This window comes from Furipterus horrens, unplaced genomic scaffold (genome assembly GCF_987537825.1).
Source record: "Furipterus horrens unplaced genomic scaffold, mFurHor1.1.pri manual_scaffold_1, whole genome shotgun sequence".
NCBI classification, from domain to species: Eukaryota; Metazoa; Chordata; class Mammalia; order Chiroptera; family Furipteridae; genus Furipterus; species Furipterus horrens.
Window position 1 is genome coordinate 49,188,914 of NW_028327171.1, and position 21,412 is coordinate 49,210,325.

General features: G+C 42.6%; 1 protein-coding gene and 1 long non-coding RNA gene across 5 annotated transcripts in view; one reads left to right on the plus strand and one right to left on the minus strand.

Moving 5' to 3' along the window:
* LPP (LIM domain containing preferred translocation partner in lipoma) overlaps window positions 1-21,412 on the plus strand; it is a 646,088-nt gene that overhangs the window by 616,436 nt on the left and 8,240 nt on the right. For all 4 annotated transcript variants that reach the window (XM_090275238.1, XM_090275243.1, XM_090275244.1 and 1 more), the window contains 2 exons: window positions 8,516-8,694; window positions 14,487-14,607. In XM_090275238.1, the coding sequence (XP_090131364.1) occupies window positions 8,516-8,694; window positions 14,487-14,607 (300 nt within the window). The remainder of the gene's footprint in view (window positions 1-8,515; window positions 8,695-14,486; window positions 14,608-21,412) is intronic.
* Window positions 1-21,412, minus strand: part of LOC150021066 (uncharacterized) — a 128,436-nt gene that overhangs the window by 44,195 nt on the left and 62,829 nt on the right. The gene's annotated exons all lie outside the window — the stretch shown is intronic.

Here is a 21,412-nt window from a genome sequence, read left to right on the forward strand (position 1 = left end):
TGCTACCCAATATACTAATTTTGTTAAAACATTCTTCCTGTGAAATGAATTTTGTTTCAACATAGGTGTTTCTGGAACTTAGGTAACGAGGACTCTTCTTATAACACAACATTAACTCCGAAGAGTGTTATGCTTTTTTATTTCAAGAGCTAATTCAAATCCCACCTAGAATAGGTTCCCAGAATCGTATGCCACTAGCACATTGCCGGCCCCTCACCATTCATAAGTAATTACTCTCTTCTCTGTGTTCCCATCACACATTACTCATGCCTCTATAACAGCAATTTGTTGTGCCCTTTGCCTCTGATCAGCTATTTATAGAAGTGTCTACTTCTCTCACTACACTAGGAACTTCTGAGGGCAGGCAGGGACAGTGTCTTTGTCTTTTCTCTCTTCACCTGTACCTGCCAGGATGTTGAACACTTTGTTCCACTCCTTAGGCTTTCTGCAATGCTAAATATAGTGGGGAGGCAGCTCTGCTCAGCAGAAAAGCCTGTGAAAAGTTTCTTTAAAAGGGATTCAATAAAAAGCTGAGGGCAATATAGGCTTTGTATGCAAAAAGATGCGCTCAAAAACATTAGTGGAAATGAACAAAAAACAAGAAAGTTGAAGTTTTTTTTTACTGAACTTTTAGTATCATGTTTCATAACTGTCATTTTTTGTCGGAGTCATGACATCAAAAGAAAATACATTTTAAGGGTTTGATGCCACCTAATAAATTGACTCGAAAATTTTCCTCTTTTAAAAAAAAATTAGAATTTTCATCTATAATGTAGACATTTTTATTCTGATTTGAACATGATAGTCACAGGGATGGATGACACTGGGACTAGCATTCTTATTTTCAGTCTGTTTTAAAACACAGACACAGATAAAGATACAGATTAAGATTAGGGTTTAGATTTAGGTGAAGGACACTTAGAAAGTACAAGAAGACTTTTGATAAGAAATGCATGACTCACTGAGAGGCAGAGCTGTTGGGAGGCTTTGTACTGTAGCTCACTGGAAGAACTATCAAGGTAAAATGATGCCACAATCTGCAAAAAGAACCCAAAAGTACTGTTGTCATCAGGGAAGCCTTCTTGATGACCAGAATGAGGAATAAATTTGTCCTCCGAATTTAAGTCAGGTGATATAATTCCTTGAGTTCAAATAATGGCACTGGCAATTCACTGGAGGTTTGTCAAGTCATGCATAGCCTTGTTCTCTTTTTATGGTACCACATTGCTGTTCTGCTGGGAACATGACATGTAAGCTGTGCTTCCCCACCCTTGTTACATCATGATTCATGTGGAAAATGTTGGCATTCATTCAGCACGCTGGTGTAAGTGAATGAGGCTTCTCCTGGCCTGGCCCCAGGTGACCATCCAGGACCATGGAAACCTCTGCCCCACTTAACCCTCCTAAATGTGGCATGCCTGGAACTCTCCTGAGTCACTGTTTCTTAGCCTGTCAGTTGAGATGCCAGATCGGGATTAGAGAATTGTTTTTGCATGGTTAAATAGATTAATTTTACTTTATGTAAAGTACTTAACCTGAGTTATTAACTCGTTATCAAGTTCATATGTGTGGAGCATCAATTTTATGAGAGGATACTGTTGTAGATGCTGGAGATCCAACAATGAGTTTTCTATCTTATCCTGTGAGAACCATTGAAATTGATAGTAGACAAAATGTCTTGAGATCTGGACACATTCCCTTCCTTTATTTATATGGATATAACTGGCAGGTAGTCCATCTGAATGCCTTACATTTGCAGTATGGTGTGAATTCTGTATAGCATGATACAGGAGAGGGATTTTCCACTGTTGGAGAATTAGGAGACCTACCTATATTCTTTCATTATTATTATTATTAAATTTTTTGAGGTAACATTGGTTAATAAGGTCATATAGGTTTCAAGAATACATTACTATGATACATGATCTATATATTGCATTGTGTGCCCAGCACCCATAGTCAAATAATCCTTCATAACCATATATTTTGTCCCCTTTACTCTCTACAACCCCAGAGCTCCTTCCCTCTGGTAACCACCATACTCTGTCTGTGAGGAGACCTATATTCTAACTCCAAATCTGTCACTAGCTCTTTTCCCTCTCTGTCTCTTTGCTTCTTGAATCTGATGGTTAGACTAGAATTGTGGTTTATAAACTATAAAATATGGATCCCCCACAAGCTCCATCCTTTCACACTCTTCATCCAGAAGTGATTTGGGGCTCTTTTGGTTGTGTTTGTTTCCTTGACAAATTATTTCCCTCAACAAAGGATGGCAGGAAAAAGAAGAAAGTGTAGGAAGCTGAAAATTCCTGTAGTAGAATAATTGCTAAAGGCTGTTATAAAAATTTTTGTTGCTATTCTATTACAGTTGTTCCATTTTTCCCCCTTTGTTCTCCTCTGCCCAGCCCACCCCACAGCTCCCAGTCAGTACCCACACTGTTGTCCATGCCTATGGATGACTCACAGATGCTCCTTGACTAGTCCCTTCCCCTTCTTTCTACCACTTATCTCCCTCCCCTTCTCCCTTCTGGTGGCTGTCAGTCTGTTCTCTGTTTCCATGTCTCTGGTTCTATTTTGCCCATTAGTTTATTTTGTTCATTAGATTATAGGTGAGATCATATATGGTATCTGTATTTCACCCACTGGCTTATTTAACTTAGCATAATATTCTCCAGGTCCATCCATGCTGTCACAAAAGGTAGGGGTTCCTTCCTTCTCTCTGGTGCATAGTATTCCATTGTGTAAATGTACCATTTTTTTTTATCCACTCACTTACTGATGGGCACTTAGACTTTTTCCAGCATTTGGCTATGGAAAATAGTGCTTCTATAAACAGAGGGATGTTTAAGTTCTTTTGAATTGGTGGTTCAGGATTCTTAGTGTATATTCCCAGCAGTGGAATCACTGGGTCAAAAGGCAGTTCCATGTTTAGTTTTTGAGGAAATCCCAATGCAGATTGGTGTAGCAGTGGTTACACCAATCTGCATTCCCACCAACAGTGCACTAAAGACTTTTAAGCCTTAAATATATTCTAACTCTCCTTTTTTCCTTTTTATTCTTATCCCAACAAAAACCAAAATTGTACCCAGAACATGAGATGTCACGCTTATCTTTCCAAGAGTCTTTCCTGTTTCAATATTGCTTTCATACCTTAAAAAAACTAAAGACTGAATATGATTACATTTTAATTTTATGAAATGAAAATTTTAACATTTATAAATGGAAACACTTTATAGCTTTCTGAATCTTCAAATACTTATGTCTCTTTATGTAAAATACTTAACATTGAACATGTATAGACCTTTGCAATATATAAATTATAGAAATGTTGTTTTCTTTATAATCTAACTAGTAGTTAATGCTTATGATATCTATATACTTCATTTATATTCAGATGATTCTTCTAGTTCTTCTGACTGTGAATTAGAGGAGTTATTTATACAATATCCAAGGATAGAAAAGATACAACCAGATTGTATCTCTAAAAACAGTTGCTTTGGGAAGTTTTGTGTACAAGATTTTTTTTTTTTACAATTTTATTTTTATTTCTGCTTACCTTTTTTTGTTTGTTTTTTAATCACAATTGTATTACCATCATTTCAGAAAAGTTTATAAGCTGTGTCTTTGAGCTGCTAATTTTTTTTGGGGGGGGGGTCTTTTTCTGCTAGTCTATAATATCTTTTCCTTTTAACTGTATGTTCATTGGAGTAGCTGCCCAAGACAAATTCTAAAAACCCTGTAAAGTTTTTCAAACAATGCCTTTTTTTTTTTTTTAAGAAGAAAATCTAAGCTCTTCATTTAGAGTAAACTATAAAGTATTTCATAGCTGGTTACCAGTTGCTTGCTTTGTTCCATGGACTATGCAGGCCTAGGGCAGCAATGGTTACTGTTGTGGGTTCTATAATGCACTGCCCAGATCCCTCTTCAGGACTGAGGCTCTCATTCCTCCATCTGCTGGGATTATTAGCAGCTAATGGTGCAGAGCTGAGTCAACTGAGGGAAACCTCTTTACCCAAGATCACTCCCCCTCTTGCGAGCAATCTGTATCCATTGACTAGTAGATGCAGGAATGTAAAGGCCCTATCCCCTGATTTCAAAGAACAACTCTGCAGGGCCATTCCAGCCCCAGACTAATCCATGGAACCATCAGAAGCTTTTGTGGTAACTACATCTCAGTTTAGCTACTCTAATCAGAAACTTCCTGTAGTCTCCCATAGGTCTTGATCTCAAAGACACTGTCCAGTAACTTCCCATAGGGAAGTTTCTATTTGAGAATCTGCTTCCTAGGAAACTCAACCTAAGACTGTGGCTTCATGGGGCAGAGAGGTGGCTCGGTTTGGTCAATGAATGTTGACATAAACCATTAAATCAAGTACATTATATTCAGTGTCATAAGAGAAGCATTATACAATCTTATGAGAGTGAAAGAGGTGACTTATTTTGTTTGGAATGAAGCAGAGGGAGATTTAGAAAAGGTTTTGCTGAAGAGGTAACATTTGAGCTTAACTTTGAAGAATGACTAATTACTATCTAGGTAAAAAAGGATCTCTGGGTGTGTAGAAGAACATAGCTTATTACAGTTGTAGCAGAAAGCTCAGTAGAGGTTTATCCAGAGCCATCCCATGAATTACTCTACTGGACCATCCTGTGAATTACTCTACTGGATTTGAGGGTCTTATTCTGGAGTGTGCTGTTCCCTCCTACCTCCCCACTGGCCACTCATGGCACCCCTGCTCCACCTACAAGTGTGATTTGAGTGGATACATTTTGAGACATCTTTCTTCAACTTTTTTGCTTGAAGGCTTTATTTTCCAAAAATTTTAACCTACTTTAGAAAATATGAAAACTGCATATTTTCATCTGGCTTTAAAATAAACATCTATAAGAAAGCACAGAGATCATCTATGGTGCTTGAAATTCTACCAATAGCAATTTCTGGAATTCCAAGAGAAAAGACATAGTAAAGTTTATATAATCCAGGTTTCTAATATATGAAACCTCCTTTAAAATCTCAGATGAAGGGTTATCTAGTTGTTTCTAGTATATGAGTATATCTAGTAATGGAGACATTGGTCTTTTTCTGTTGTTTTTAACACTGATGTGTCACAGAGTAATAAAATTGCAGTTAGAGTTAATCAGTGCTTTATAAGAAAACTGGTGTCTAGAGAGAAGAGATTATTTACCCAAGGTCATACACTACAGGTTGACGAAGCCAGAAGGATTATACACACACACACACACACACACACACACACACATATATATATTTATCTAGCAACTTTCCCTCTCTGTGGCTACATAATGAATTCATCAGATCCCTTTCTGAACTACTGGCAATAAGGAAATTATGATACAGTCCATCTCTGCCCCTGTTGAACTCCATGATGTAGGTCCAACTGCATCAATGCTCCAGGTCTGTTTTCTCACCTGTGACATCAGAGTCCTGGACAAGAGGAATGCTCAGTGCTCGCCTCTCTGACATTGCAAGAGTATTTATCTTTTCTCAAATAGAAGATATGTCTAAGGATCCTAACAGACCAATTGCAAATTGAAAGGAGAAGAGTACAGTAAAGAGAGCCAGCTAGACAAGTTGTTCTCCACCATGTGCGAGCCCAAGCTCACAGTCAGCTGCATTCTTGGAACCTTTATTTTCTGATTTATGGCCATTTTACCATAGTCTCCCTTTAAACATATTTTATACTTTTGCCTTTATAGAAGAAATGTTCAGATTACCTGTCCTTTAAACAGGGCTTCCATAGACCATGAAGAATTTCCTTAGAAATTGACTCAACCTTATAGGTTGCTGATGGTTTCAAGTAAATGGGCTGAATCTCACAGCCAAGCCTCAGTGCAAACAGAAACATTTTCTGATCCAGTATTTTCTGGTTTGTTCAACTCTATTACAGGGCTGCCTTAAAGGAAAAAATAAAGTTAAAACCCACAGAGGAACAAAACACAAGTCCTAAGAAGAGAGTTTCTGGCCACATTAGCTCAGATCACCAGAGTAGAAACATAGCAAGGTCCTCATTGTCCAGACCATTGTTGTCTTCAGGATCTCATCTGATGTTTTTCTGCTATTTTAATTTCACCACTTCAAAATAGAGTGAAAATAGGTTAATAGTTTCCATGAGTTTAGACTGTGACCAGAGGCATACTAAGCAATTTCAGAACCCGCAGCAACCGCAGCTTTGAGGAGAGGATGATGATGGGATGGATTTACCAACTCATCTTGACTGATTCCTGAGTCAGGGGAGTCATGGCAGCAGTGTGCTGCAAGATGAGATGTGCACAGTATTCCTTCATTCATTCTTCTAGCATGCATTCATCCTGGCCTTATTTTATTCCAGGTAGTATACTAGGTTTACTATGGGACAGAGAAATGCATCTAAGACATAGTCCCAGCCCTTAAAGAAATTGCAGTCTGAGAGAGGAAATAGGTGTATGTGCAAATAGCATTAATACAGTGAATGATGGTAAGTGCTGTAAGCAATCTAAAGTGCTTGGGAAGGGGAGAGAAAGAAGCCGTTTATTTCAAATGAGGACATCAAGGGAAGATCGCTGTGAAGTTGCCTTCTGGCCCATACCTCAAAAGGTCAAAATGGCAAATTGCAAGTCACTTCAAGTATTAACCAATACACAGGAGTATGAACACCTTTCATGCTTTGAACATGTGTGAGCATTCTGAGGCATTAGAGGAATCAGCCTAGAAAGGGAGGTTGAATGCCAGATATGGAACTATCTCTCTTTTACATTGTGGAGCCATATAAGTTTTTGCTAATAGGAAAATTATCTGGTCACATCTGTGGTTTGGAAAGGAAACTAGAAGTCACTTTGGGGACAGGGATGTACTACGGAAGAAGGGAGATGCAAATAAGGAAGCCCAGCAGAAACCATTGCTGCAGTGGATTGAGCATTGGCCTGCGAGCTAAGTGTCGCTGGTTCGATCTTCCAGTCAGGGCACATCAGAGAAGGAAAACTCTGACTCCAAAAAACCTCCGCTGCCTTGCGGCATACCTCTTCAGGGGAAAGGCTAAGGGAGTAAACCCCGACAGAAAATCCGGAGCCGGAGTCCCTAAGGCAGTTTGACGTTGTAGTCAACACCGGCAACTCCTGCGGCGCGGCTGAAGCCAAGCTGTATTGACTCCGTCTTTCCCTTGGACCCTTCAGCTGCGAAGAGAGGGGGGGTCTGCTGCATGGGCAACAGCAGACCCTCCATATCACCCTGCCCAGGCTCTGTAGCTTCAGCTTCACTGGAGAGGACACTCCAGCGTCATCGCAAGATGTCGATTCAACACGGGAGGAGACAGATACCGTGTCACTCCCGAGTCGGACTGCACAGCCATTCTCGGTGGTGCAGAAAGACTCTTAAGAAGCTACACCATCGTCTCTCGAGACGGACGGCTGCCGACGACGAGTTGAGACATTAGCACACTTATTATCTCCCCACAGGTACATCTTGCCTAATGCCCGTTTAAAGATTCTTGTGGTAAGAGGGCAATTAATTTTTAATTTCCACAACTCTTCCAGTTCTGCATCTTTCTAACAAGATCCCCATCCCAGGTTTATTCTAGATGTAAACTCAGTGAGTCAGTCCAGACATCTCAGTAGAAACATGTGAACCATGGTTCTTTGGTAAGAGAGCATGAGATTTAGGGAAGGATGAAAAGTAAACTAATTTTATCAATATTTCTGAGTCCTGAGTCAATGAATGCTATTCTCTTTAATGGAGATATGTATTTTTAAAACTGAGCATACCTTTAAAGCCAGACAAATTCACTTTATTAATTGACTTCTCAAAACTGGAACTCCTTATCTGGGTTCAACATTTCCATTAAGAGTTTACAGCACTAAACTTGGAGATAGTGTTTGAATCAAGGCTTTAAATGATCAAAGCCTCATTGATTGTGATGAGCTCTGATTGAAATCTGCAGCTACCATACTCTGTGAGTATCAGTTATCAGACAGACCACTCTAAAATGTTGGGGTCCTTGGTGACCCTACTAGGTCTTTGATGATGAAGCACACTTTAGAAGTAATAGTGAAGTGTTCTTTCCATGGAGAACCTGGGTTGGATGGACCAAATCCAGTGCACCACCTGCTTTGTATATAGTCTCATTAAAACACAGCCATGCCTATTTGCTTACGTACTGTCTATGGCTGCCTTCGCATTACAATGGTATAATTGTGGTGTTGCAAGAAAGCCAGAAATATTTACTCAATGGGTCTTTACAGAAAAGTTTGTTATCACCCCTGCTATAGTGGAACAAGGGTAAGAATCAGAAGATGTGTTTTAAATTCAACATCTGCCACCTATTACCTGGGGGACTGGAGAAAAACCACTTGATGCATCTGAGTACATTTTCTTCTCTCTATAATCAAGTTTGTAAAAGTACTGACTGTGACAAGCACCTGAGCCAGTGTGTCCTGTGACAGTGCGTATCAGGCTGTAAACTACTGCAAAAGTGAAGCATCTCTAGTTCCTACCCATCATTGGCATTTTTCTTTCCCTCCCCAGAATACCCTGGAGCAGTGCAGTGTGTGCTCCAAGCCCATCATGGAGCGGATTCTCCGAGCCACCGGTAAGGCCTATCATCCTCACTGCTTTACCTGTGTGATGTGCCACCGCAGCCTGGATGGGATCCCGTTCACCGTGGATGCTGGCGGCCTCATTCACTGCATTGAGGACTTCCACAAGTAAGCCATCTACCCTCCTGACTCCAGCCCACCAGTCTTCTGCAGTCTGTCCTCACTGCCTGGCAGCTGGGTCACTTGGTCTTCTCTCTCAGGGCTATGGAATCTCAGGATTTGATGTGACCTTAAAAAGAATTGATTGATCCCCCTCATGCAATGCAGGAATTGCTATCAGGTGGTCCATGTGGTCTTGCCAGCCTAGCCTCCGCTTCAGGGCTTCCCTAGGGGTTGGTTTCTGGCATTTTTGGGTGGTGCTAATTGTGAGAAAGTTCACTCAGCCACAGAGTGTTTGTAGTGGAAAGAGGCAGGATCCTGGGCTAGCCCTCCCTGGCCTGAACGTGAACAAGGTGTGTGACTTTGAACAATTGCTCAGTTTCTCTTGAGCTCTTCAGTTTGGTCATTAAACCAGGCCCTGTTTTAAACCTCTGCAGCTATAACAGCCCAACATTCTCTCTAGAGCTCAGGATTCCCTCTTCATCCTACCACTCTGCAGATAGTGAGCTATAGGGGGACGGGTAGAGAACAATTACGTCCTTACTAATGCAAGCCTCTCACATACTCAGAGACAGCTTAATGCCATTATCAACACATTCATACCCTCCCCTCACCTTTTCTCTCAGCCAGGTCTTCTATTTTGCAGGATATTTTCTAATGAAATTAATAAATACAGCACTGTGCAGTCTTTTGAGGAGGATTAGAAAATAGAGCCTCAAGGTCAAGACCACTTACTCATGGGCCTGGAAAAATATGTCCCCACTTCCTCAATTTTTTCACTTGCTGGTCCCTTTTTCATGGGTTCTTCATGAAAATTGTATGGTTTTGTGTTTTGCTTATTTTTATTTGGCCACTTAGTTAATTTGTTAGTCACATTTTTAGGAACTGTATGAAAGCTTAGATATGATATCTAGACTCTTTGCTGGGCAGTGCCTTTTTAGGTAGTCTGAGGCTCTCAAAGAAATTAAGCTTGTATGGCTCACCAGTTTGGATATCCATTCTAGGGCCTCCAGATATGCAGTCTTGTGGGTTAATTTTCACCACTCTGTTGATTGTCAACAACCAAGAGGTACTTGCCACAAGCAGTTTGGGGACCTGAGACTCATAGTTTAAAAATGAATTTCCTTACCAATTTCCAAGTAGCAAAGAAAGTGAAAACCTCACCAAAAGACCTGAGGCTGAATGAATTAAAACACCCCAGAGGCAGAAATTCTCCACATGAATTAGACAAGGAAGGGCTCACTTTGAAAGGGCAGTCACAGCATAAATTGTACTTCACGTTATTGATATTTTTAGCCTGTAATTACACATGAGAAAAGGAAATCTGCATCTATTCAAGGGAACTGAAAAGATACCAATGGGGAGTATGTTTCTGTTACTTCGTCTCTCCTTTCTTAGATTCACCCTAATCCAAGAAAGACTGACAGATATAATCAGAGCACACATGTTTCTGTTGCTGATAAAGAATGATATATTACACCCTCAATTAAAATAGAAAATCAATTCTGACAAATGTAAGTTTATATCTATGCATTTATCTTCCATTTCTAGAAGTGGGGAGCATAATTAGAGACTTGCGACTGGTGACATAAATGTGTGATTCTGAATGCCCCAGAAAAGCAGACTTGAGCAATAGGAAAGGAAAATCATCTCTAGCCCCCAACAGTCTCCCCCACCACCACTGCTGATGCAGTGGCATGTTAAAACACAAATTATTTTTTAAAAATAATGTTGTCTGTATGACTGGCAAGTGTTTAGAGGGGAATGCTTTTTAAAAAATCTTTTCCCCATTTCTCAAAGCAAAATATGAGAACAGTGTACAGAACTCTCTGAGCCTTTAAAGTACTAGAACACAAGGCAGCTAAAAAGTCCAACCCAGGGTGGGCACTACGAAGCTAGGGAGAGGGTAGTTTAGGGAACTACAGCCTTCTTCTGCAAGCAATTGGGGGCGGGGGGGCGGGGGCTTGTTCTTGGCCATTCTGAATAGGTCTTCCTTTGTGAGCTTTTAGGAAATGTATTTTAATTCAAGGCAACCTCATCTACAAAGAGGTTTCTGTGTGCCCCTTACTGCACTAAATACTAAAAGAGAGAGATAGAAGGAGAGAAGTTGCATAGGGTGACATTGCACAGATAAATAGAAAGAAGCCTCTGTCAGCAAGGAGCTTGTCAGGAGGAAGGTGCAGAATGTTGTGTGCTGTGAGGCAAGAAGGGCTCAAAACCAGGCAGTAAGGACAGGCAAAGGCTTGAGCCAGAGTCAAAGCAAGTACTTGTTCCTGGGCTCTGAGAAGGCTTCCAGAAGTAGAATTTCCAGTGTCCTAAGTAGGAAACAAGGAGATTCCTGGCAGAATGAGTAACTCTGGCAATAAATAAGGGTTTAGAGTTAGGAAAGGCGTCTCCACATTCAAGGAAGATTTGTTTGGCTGTTATGAGAGCACCTTGGGAGTGGAAGTTACCATGAGATAGAGGAGGCCCATGAATAAGAATTATCTCACCTGCTTACAATTCTGTCTTTTAAATCTGTGCCTTCCAAACTTCAATATGCTTACAAGTCACTTGGGGATCTTATTAAACTGCAGATTCTAATTGCTTAGGTCTGGGGTGGACCCTAAGGTTCTGAATTTCTGACAAGCCCCTAGGTGGTCTTGGTGTGCACTTTGACTAATGAGCTTCTGAAGTACTATTTTTGAGGCCTTGTGAATGGGCCATTCCTTAAATAACCACCTTCAGTCCAGGTTGGCTCAAGCCCTCCAGCCTAGAAGGGAGAAACTCTTTCCCATATATAATTTCAGAGGACTATTCAAACTCAGTTTGAGCAGACTGACTGTATCTCACCCCAACACACATACACACTTTCCCATTTCACCTTGGCCATCTTTCAAGGTACAACTTAACTGCCATCTCCCCAAGAAGCTTTCCCTGATCTCATTCCCGCCTTATCCTCATGTTCCAATTTACATCCCCTTCTGACCTACAGAGTTTTATAAATTGGCTATAGATAGCACTCACAGAGTCTGACTAGTAATAAAAAAAAAAAAAATACACATGTGCACACACATAAAATATTGCAGTAACCACCTTAAGTTGTTTTTGCAATATAATAGGATATGTATATATAAGTTAATAGAACAAATACAGAAATAGATAAAACTCCCTCACTGATTGCTGAAGTCCTTGTTTCTGTCTGTATTCCCAGTGCCAGCACAGTGAGCCCAGAGAAGGAGGCCTATTTAACTGACCCTTTCATTGTATTGAACCTTTATTCCACTATCTGTGCTTTCTTATCAAGTATGTTATACTCATCCATTTATTTGTTTCATCAGCATCCATTTGTTGATTGCCAGGAATGTGCCAGGACACAGGATGATTAAGACCACCCCCCTCTGAGCCTTGGCTTCCGTGGCTGTAAAGTAGAAATGATAAAAGTGGTTCCTCATAACGTTGCTGTCAGCAGAAAATAAGGTCAAGTACTTAACAGGACTTGGCACATAATAGGCACTCAATAAGTGGTAGCTATTTTAGCCATCAAAAATGTTATCAAATTTATTTATATTATTATTATTATTATTATTATTATTATCTGCTCAGTGAACTAAAGTTGAAATAATCCACCTGAGATCTGGAACAATCCTTGAAATGCTGGCCAAGGAACACAGTGAGGAGTGTAGAAACCACTTCCTGTCTCTTTACTTCTTGTCATCATGGAAATGAGGCCAATTGGTAGGAAGGAATCGTTACTCAGCAAGAATACAGTTTTTGCCTTTCCAAAGAGGAAGGACCTTGAGATTGAACATAAAGGCCCAAGTAACATTTTTTTTTAATAGAGAAATGTGGCACATGCGTCATTTCATTAGCTATAACCTGCATTTCTGCTCTGCAATAGTCATAGTGGTTGTTCTGGGGGACTCAGCAATGGATCAAATCCCATGTTATGGAAGGTTACAGTTTGGTGAATCCCAAAGATATGCAAATAATTCCTACCATAATAAGCAAATTCAATGACATATCCTACAGTAAGTAATCCTACTTGGGGAAATTATGTAAGGCTCATGGATTCAGTGATAGGAAAGACATACTTTTCTCACAGAATTTACAAGTCACAATGAGTCTGGGGAAAGGAGATTTTGCTGTTGATTCTAGAAGCCTGCTCATTTCACTAAAGCTGACCCAGATTCAAAAATAATCAGATAGTCCAAAACAATTTTTTGCCGCTGAATATAAACTTCTTGCACAAAATACCAATTATAGTAACTGATTACTGCCGCAGTTTACCATGGTCCTTTTAATTTTTCTTTCATAGCAATCAATTGATCTGCTGTTTAATTCATATTTATTTAGATTGCAGCTATACAGATGCCTTTTGGACGCTGTCAGGAAAATTAATATGTATTACATATAGAGCATAATATATGTAAAAATGCTTTGACAACCATAAAGTGCTCCGTAAAGTATTAGATTACTATCATTATTTCTTTTTAAGTCTCACCACAAATAAATAAATTTTAACATCATCAATCTTAAAGCCATTACCATGAATAAACGGAGTTGCACAGTCTGTTTTTCTTATTTTGAATTTTTTCACTCCTTATCTATGCCCATTTCAAATCATGTCTCATTTCACACCTTCACAAATACCACCCCTAATCTCCAGAAGATATAAATGGATACATGGCCTCTATTTGCATCCTATTAATCTGTTATGAGAAAGAGAATGTTAGGCCTATCATTCGTAGTAAGAAATATTAAGATATTAATAAATATTAAAATTCCTTACCAACAGAGAACCTCAAAATGATATGTAGGTGTGTGTGAGTAGGTGTAAATATATATGTGTTCATATACATTTACCTTTCAGACCTGTTGTAATCCTTTAAAGGATAGACAATTTGACAACTTTTTACCTTTTTTTTTAAACAAAAGTTTAACAACCAAGATGTAGGAACTGCAATCTTGACCACAGTAAGTTTAATGTAAAGAGTATTTAAATGCACTAACTTCTGCTGCATTGAAAAATAGTCATTTAAGGCTTAATTCATAGAATTCGAGACACATTTCAAAGAAAGAGACTTTAATAAGTGGAAATGAGGCAAAGTTACCAGATCAAAACAGTGAGGTCAGGCCTGTTCTGTATAAAAGTCTAGAAGCAAATGGCAGGACAAGCAGGGACCTCTAGGACTTTTGTTCTCCCCTTTGGCTATCCCAGGACTTGTGTATGGAGTCTATCCACAGGTGAACTCCATGTCACATACCACATGGCCAGTGGCTCCTAGGTGCTCTCATGCATCAGCAATTCACAGTCACTCCTCCACCTCTCCCAACATCGTTTATGATCTGCAGGGACCTCAACAGTCACCTAGTCTAACTCTCTTATTTTAGGGTTGAGGAAGCAGACCTAGAGAAGGAAAACAACTTGCTCAAGGTCACAGACCGGTAGATCAGATGTTTTCTCAGTTTCCACCTTTTATTCTTATATTTTATTTTTTTTTAATTATTTTCTTTTTGAGTTTTTTTAAATAATTTGTTTATTTATTTTATTTTCAGAGAGAGGGGAAAGGAGAAAGAGAGGGAGAGAAACATCACTGTGTGGTTGCCTCTCACTCGCGCCCCCAACAGGGGACCTGACGTGTAACCTCGTCATGTGCCCTGACTGGGAATCGAACCAGCGACACTTGGCTCATAGTCCAACGCTCAATCCACTGAGCCATAGCAGCCAGGGCTTTATTTTTATATTTTAATCTTTGTGTCTCACCTCTTTGTCATTGTTTATGTTCAGTATCTAACCAAAACTATGCCTTTGTTTTCAGGAAATTTGCCCCGAGATGTTCTGTATGCAAGGAGCCTATCATGCCAGCCCCGGGCCAGGAGGAGACTGTCCGGATTGTGGCTCTGGATCGCGATTTCCATGTTCACTGCTACCGTTGTGAGGTCAGTGGTCTGCACCTCCAAACTGCTGCATTTGCAGGCATTGAAAGGCCCATGAGAGCCAGGTTTTCATAAACATAGTAATTATTAAATCTATGACAGCTCCTAGGGATGTGTACTTGGGAGTTGGGTTTTAGGTCTGACATGGGCATTTAATACTAGTGATGTTGGATGTCGCTTTACCTCTCTCACTCTTGATTTCCAAAAAGGAATCATTCTTATATTCCCCAAATAAGGCTGTATGACTAAAATGCAAAATTGCATATTAAAGGACATTATAAATCATAAAGTGCTAAGTTAGTGGGGAAAATCATTGTTGTTGTTGTTATTATTGTTGTTGTCAGTTATTACTGTACTGGATCTGTAACTTTGGCTCTGATTCTCCTGTAGGACAAAGGTATCATTGTCTCCCATTGAGAAGGATAAGAATTTATTCCTTTCAGAGGGATTGGAACTTCATGTTCAAAGTCATAGAGATTCATTAAGTTAGCAGGCACTGACTGAACACTTCACACAAGAGGTCAGGTGACTGCTAAGAGCTATAGGAGAGTCACGCACAAGGTGCCATGGGGATATATAGATAAATGTTGTAATCCCAGCTGGAAGTGACAAGGAAGACTTCTTTCCCAAAGGACATGTAGTCATTTATACAGCAAAGGGCAGAAAGTCTTTCCCCTACAGTCTGAGTCTTAAAAGGGCACCGCTTTCAGAAAATGATTTTAAAATGTTTTCTTATCCTGGTTCTGTAAGCTACCCAGACTTCCTCTATTGAAGCAGTTTTCTTTTTTTTTTCTTTTCTTTTCTATTTTTCCTGCTAGCTCTCCTGAGTGCAACAGTTTTCAGCTTCCTCTTATATCTGAGGGATAATATGTACTTGCTCATCTCCGCATTTTCATGAGACTGGATCTCCTAGCCCCACTGTGAAGATCCGCCCCAAGACCCAGGCTAGCTCCCTGGGACTGCATTCATCCCCTGTTCTGCCTTAGCAACAACTGGCCACCTATTCTATGCATTAAGCTTCATTTTCTCCTAGAGCCCAGGTTGCCTTAACATGAGAAAAGATAATAAAAACAACCAGCTTTTACACAAGGTTTTATAACAAAAAAGGAACAATGTCCAATCATCACCTTTAAAATTGACCTGAATCATAAGCATGTAGGAGCTCATGGATACTTTAGAGATCGTTTTACAGATGGAGAGACTGAGGCTCAAAGAAGAAAGGCTTCCTGACATCCTTCATACACATACCAGTAGGCTTTGACGTTTTTTGTTTCTTTGTTTGTTTGTTTTTTTGTCTGAAAATCAATTTTATTTTTTTTTATTTTTTGGTCTTTCAATTCAGGTTTTTATTCAGTGTTGCTGGTAAGTTGCTTAAAAATAGTTATTATTTTTAATAAAATGAGACACTATTCTATTGTTTTAAAAACCTACTTGTGTTGGTGGTTTACTTAGTGAAACTGATCCAAATGTTTGGCTGCCATTGCACTGCCATTTACTAATTCGAGGCATGGCACTTGGAGGACATTTAAGAGATGTTTATTGTTGGGTGAGTATACCCAAGCAGGGTATTGGTAGTATCTGCTTAGAAGGTTACACTGCCAGTTTTCTATTTTAGCCTGTAAATGCTGCCCTCAAGACTGTAAAGGAGGAAAGAGGAAGGACATCTCTAAAATCAGAGAAGGAAAACTCTGACCCCAGAAAACCTCCGCTGCCTTGCGGCATACCTCTTCAGGGGAAAGGCTAAGGGAGTAAACCCCGACAGAAAATCCGGAGCCGGAGTCCCTAAGGCGGTTTGACATTGTAGTCAACACCGGCAACTCCTGCGGCGCACCTGAAGCCAAGCTGTATTGACTTTGTCTTTCCCTTGGACCCTTCAGCTGCGAAGAGAGGGGGGGTCTGCTGCATGGGCAACAGCAGACCCTCCATATCACCCTGCCCAGGCTCTGTAGCTTCAGTTTCACTTGAGAGGACACTCCAGCGTCATCGCAAGATGTCGACTCAACACGGGAGGAGACAGATACCGGTTATAAGCTCATCCAATTGGCGAAGGAAACGAGCACCAGGGGTCTCCTCTGACGGTGGGAGAGGTCATCGCACCTCACTGGACAGCTACCGTCTCGCCATGGCTCGCCTGCCCCACTGGGTGCGTGGGGATCAGAGAGGCGCCTCTCGAAAAGTGGGCCACAAAACACCCGCACCAGTTAATTCCAAGCAAACAACAAGAAAGAAGCCTCCGGCTCTTCGCCTCGCTAGCTGGAACATCAGGACCATGTGCCCCGGACTTACTGCAGACCTTCCGTGGATCAAGGGTGCCAGGAAAACCGCTGTCATCGATAGGGAACTGGCACGACTAAACATCGACATTGCGGCTCTACAGGAGACCCGGTTGGCCGACAACGGAACTATCAGAGAAACCAACTACACCTTCTACTGGCAAGGGAAGTCTCCGGACCAACCAAGACAGCATGGTGTTGGGTTCGCTGTGAAGAACACGCTTGTTAACTCCATAGAGCCACCCACAGGAGGCACAGAGAGATTACTTACCCTCCGATTGTCAACAACTTTCGGCCCAGTCAGCATTCTTAGCGCGTATGCCCCAACCCTCTGCGCCACCACCGAAGAGAAAGAACAGTTCTACCATGCACTGGACGAAGCGTTATCCAAGATTCCCAGAAGTAACGCTCTCTATCTCCTTGGAGACTTCAACGCAAGAGTAGGAGCTGACCACATGGCCTGGCCCACCTGCCTTGGAAACTTTGGGAGAGGAAAGATCAATGAGAATGGTCAGCGACTGCTTGAGCTTTTGTGTCACCACGGCCTGTGCGTGACAAACACATTCTTCAAGTGCAAAGAGATCCACCAGGTGTCATGGAGGCACCCCCGCTCCCGTCATTGGCACCAGCTTGACCTCGTCATCACCAGAAGAACAGATATTGGCAGCACCCTCCTCACCCGCAGCTACCACAGTGCAGACTGCGACACGGACCATGCCCTCGTGGTAAGCAAGGTGCGCATAATGCCGAAGAGGTTGCACCACTCCAAGATGAAGGGTCGCCCACGCATCAACACCAGTTGTGCCAGCAACCCAGTTAAGACCCAGCAATTCATCAACAAGATGGAAGATGCACTCGGCGAGGGAGTGGCGGCAGATGACATTATCGAATCCAATTGGCCACGTCTCCGCGACGCCATATACAACTCCGCCATTATTGCTTACGGGAAGAAAGAGCGGAAGAACGCTGACTGGTACGAGGCTCACTGGGAAGAAATGGAACCCGTGATCGAGGCTAAGAGGAAGGCCCTACTGGCTTACAAGGTCACGCCCACTCCCAGTACACTTCAAGCTCTACGGGCTGCCAGGAACAAAGTCCAGAAGACCGCCCGCCACTGTGCCAACACCTATTGGCTAAACCTGTGCAGAAGCATTCAGGAAGCCGCCGATATAGGCAACGCACGAGGAATGTATGAGGGTATCAAGAAGGCAACAGGCCCAATCCCCTCCAAGATCGCCCCCCTTAAGTCCAAGACAGGTGAGGTCATCACTGACCAGGAACAGCAAATGCGGCGGTGGACCGAGCACTACCTCGAGCTGTACGCAACGAAGAACACCGTAACAGACACTGCTCTTAACGCCATCCCAGACCTACCAGTCATGGAGGAGCTAGACACCCCACCTACTGCGGCAGAGCTCGGCAAAGCCATCGACCGCCTCGCTTGCGGGAAAGCACCAGGAAGCGACGGAATCCCTCCAGAAATCCTAAAGAGCGGGAAACCAGTCCTGCTACAGCCGCTCCACCATCTACTCTGTCGCTGCTGGAAGGAGGGTTACATCCCCCAGGATATGAGAGACGCCAACATTATCACCATGTACAAGAACAAAGGAGACCGCAGCGACTGCAACAACTACCGGGGCATCTCTCTCCTCAGCGTCGTCGGCAAAGTATTCGCTCGGGTCGCTCTTGCCCGCCTGCAGACCCTTGCTTCCCGCGTCTACCCAGAGTCCCAGTGTGGCTTCAGAGCTGGCCGCTCAACAGTGGACATGATCTTCTCCCTACGCCAGCTGCAGGAGAAGTGTCACGAGCAGCATAAACCACTCTACCTCGCCTTTATTGACCTCACGAAGGCGTTTGATCTGGTCAGTCGAAGCGGACTCTTCAGCTTGCTACGGAAGATTGGCTGTCCACCACATCTGCTTGCTGTGGTCATGTCCTTTCACGACAACATGCACAGCACGGTGTCCTACAACGGCGCAACCTCTGAGGCCTTCCCAGTCAGCAGTGGAGTAAAGCAGGGCTGCGTCCTCGCGCCTACGCTGTTCGGAATCTTCTTCTCCATGCTCCTCCAATACGCCTTTAAGGACTGCAGCGAGGGTGTCTTCATTCACACCAGATCCGATGGCAAGCTCTACAACCTGGCCCGTCTACGAGCCAAGACCAAAGTCAAAGAGGTGCTCATCCGTGAGATGCTCTTCGCCGACGACGCAGCTTTGACATCACACTCCGAAGAGGGACTCCAGCAGCTAGTCACTTGCCTTTCCCATGCATGCAAGGAGTTCGGACTAGCCATCAGCCTGACGAAGACGAATGTTATGGCTCAAGGCACGGGGACTCCCCCATGCATCACCATCGACGGATACACCCTGGAGGTTGTCAACGACTTCACTTACCTCGGGTCCACCATCTCGAGCTCTCTGTCAGTCGACTTGGAGGTCAACCGGAGAATCGCCAGGGCAGCCACAGTTATGGCCAGACTGAACCGGCGAGCGTGGAACAATTCCAGCCTCACTGAGAAAACCAGACTGCGCATCTACCAAGCCTGCGTACTCAGCACTCTCCTCTATGGCAGCGAGACGTGGACCACCTACGCAAGGCACGAAAGGAAACTCAACAGCTTCCACATGAGGTGCCTGCGACGCGTCCTGCATGTCGCCTGGCAGGATAAGGTCCCCAACACCGAGGTGCTGAAGCGAGCCAATATGAGCAGTTTGCATGCAGTTCTTAGCGAGAGACGCCTCAGGTGGCTTGGCCATGTCAAAAGAATGGATGCAGGCCGTATCCCCAAAGACCTCCTCTACGGCGAGCTAGCAGAAGGCAAGAGGATGACAGGGCGCCCAAAACTGCGGTTCAAAGACATCTGCAAAAAGGACATGACACAATGCTCCATCAATCTCAACACATGGGAAGTTCAAGCAGATGACCGCCTAGCCTGGAGGCTCGCGGTCAGGCAAGGTACGTCACGCGCGGAGGCTGCGCGCAACGAGGAGGCGGTCCAGAAAAGATCGAGGCGGAAGCAGCGTCAGCAGCAGCAACAACAGCCATCTGCCTTCACCTGTACCAAGTGCGGCAGGGATTGTCACTCCCGAATCGGACTGCACAGCCATTCTCGGCGGTGCAGATAGACTCTCAGGAAGCTACGCCATCGTCTCTCCAGACGGACGGCTGCCGACGACGACGGTCTTTCAATTACAGCTGTCCCATTTTTCCCCCATTTCTCTCCCTCATCCAGCCCACCCCTTCTCCCACAATCATATCCTCCCCGTTGTCCATGTCCATGAGTCATTTATACACGTTCTTTGACTAAACCCTTCCCTCACTTATCCCCCTTCTACCCCCACCCATTGACTGCTATTCTGCTCTTTGTCCTATTTAGTTTGTTTGTTTGTGTTGTTCTTTAGTTTCCTGTATTAGGTGATATCATATGGTATTTTTCTTTCTTTGCCTGGCTTATTTCACTAAGCATAATTCTCTCCAGTTCCATCCATGTTATTGCAAACGGCAGGAGTTCCTTCTTTCTTTCTGCTACATAGTATTCCATTGTGTAAATGTACCACAGTTTTTTAATCCACTCATCTACAGATGGGCACTTAGGCTGTTTCCAGCACTTAGCTATTGTAAACAGTGCTGCTATGAATATAGGGGTGCATAAGTTCTTTTGAATTAGTGTTTTAGGATTTTTCGGGTATAGTCCTAGCAGTGGAATCGCTGGTTCAAAAGGCAGTTCCATTTTTAATCTTTTGAGGTAATTCCATACTGTTCTCCATAGTGGCTGCACCAGTCTGCATTCCCACCAACAGTGCAGTAGGGTTCCCGTTTCTCCACATCCTCGCCAGCACTTGTTGTTTGTTGATTTGTTGATGATGGCTATACTGACTGGTGTAAAATGGTATCTCATTGTGGTTTTTATTTCCATCTCCCTGATGGCTAATGATGTTGAGCATTTTTTCATGTGTCTATGGACCTTCTGTATGTCCTCTTCGGAGAAGTGTTTGTTCAGGTCCTTTGCCCATTTTTTAATTGGGTTGTTTGTTTTCTTGATGTTGAGTCATATAAGCTCTTAATATATTTTGGAAATCAGTCCCCTGTCTGTGATGTCATTGGCAAATATGTTTTCCCATATGGTTTGTTTCCTTTTCACCTTGCTGATGTTTTCTTTTGCTGAGCAGAAACTCTTTAGTTTGATGTAATCCCATTTGCTTATTTTTTCCTTTATTTCTTTTGCCTTAGGAGATGTATCCATGAAGATATTGTTACGTGAGATATCTGAAATTTTCCTGCCTATGTTTTCTTCTAGGACTTTTATGGTTTCACGGCTTACATTTAAGTCTTTGATCCATCTTGAGTTTATTCTCGTGTGTGGTGTAAGTTGGTGGTCTAGTTTCAATTTTTTGCAAGTCCCTGTCCAGTTCTCCCAGCACCATTTGTTAAAGAGCCTCTTCTCACTCCATTTTATGTTCCTTCCTCCTTTATCAAAGATTAGTTGACCATAGAGGCCTGGGTTGATTTTTGGACTCTATTCTGTTCCACTGATC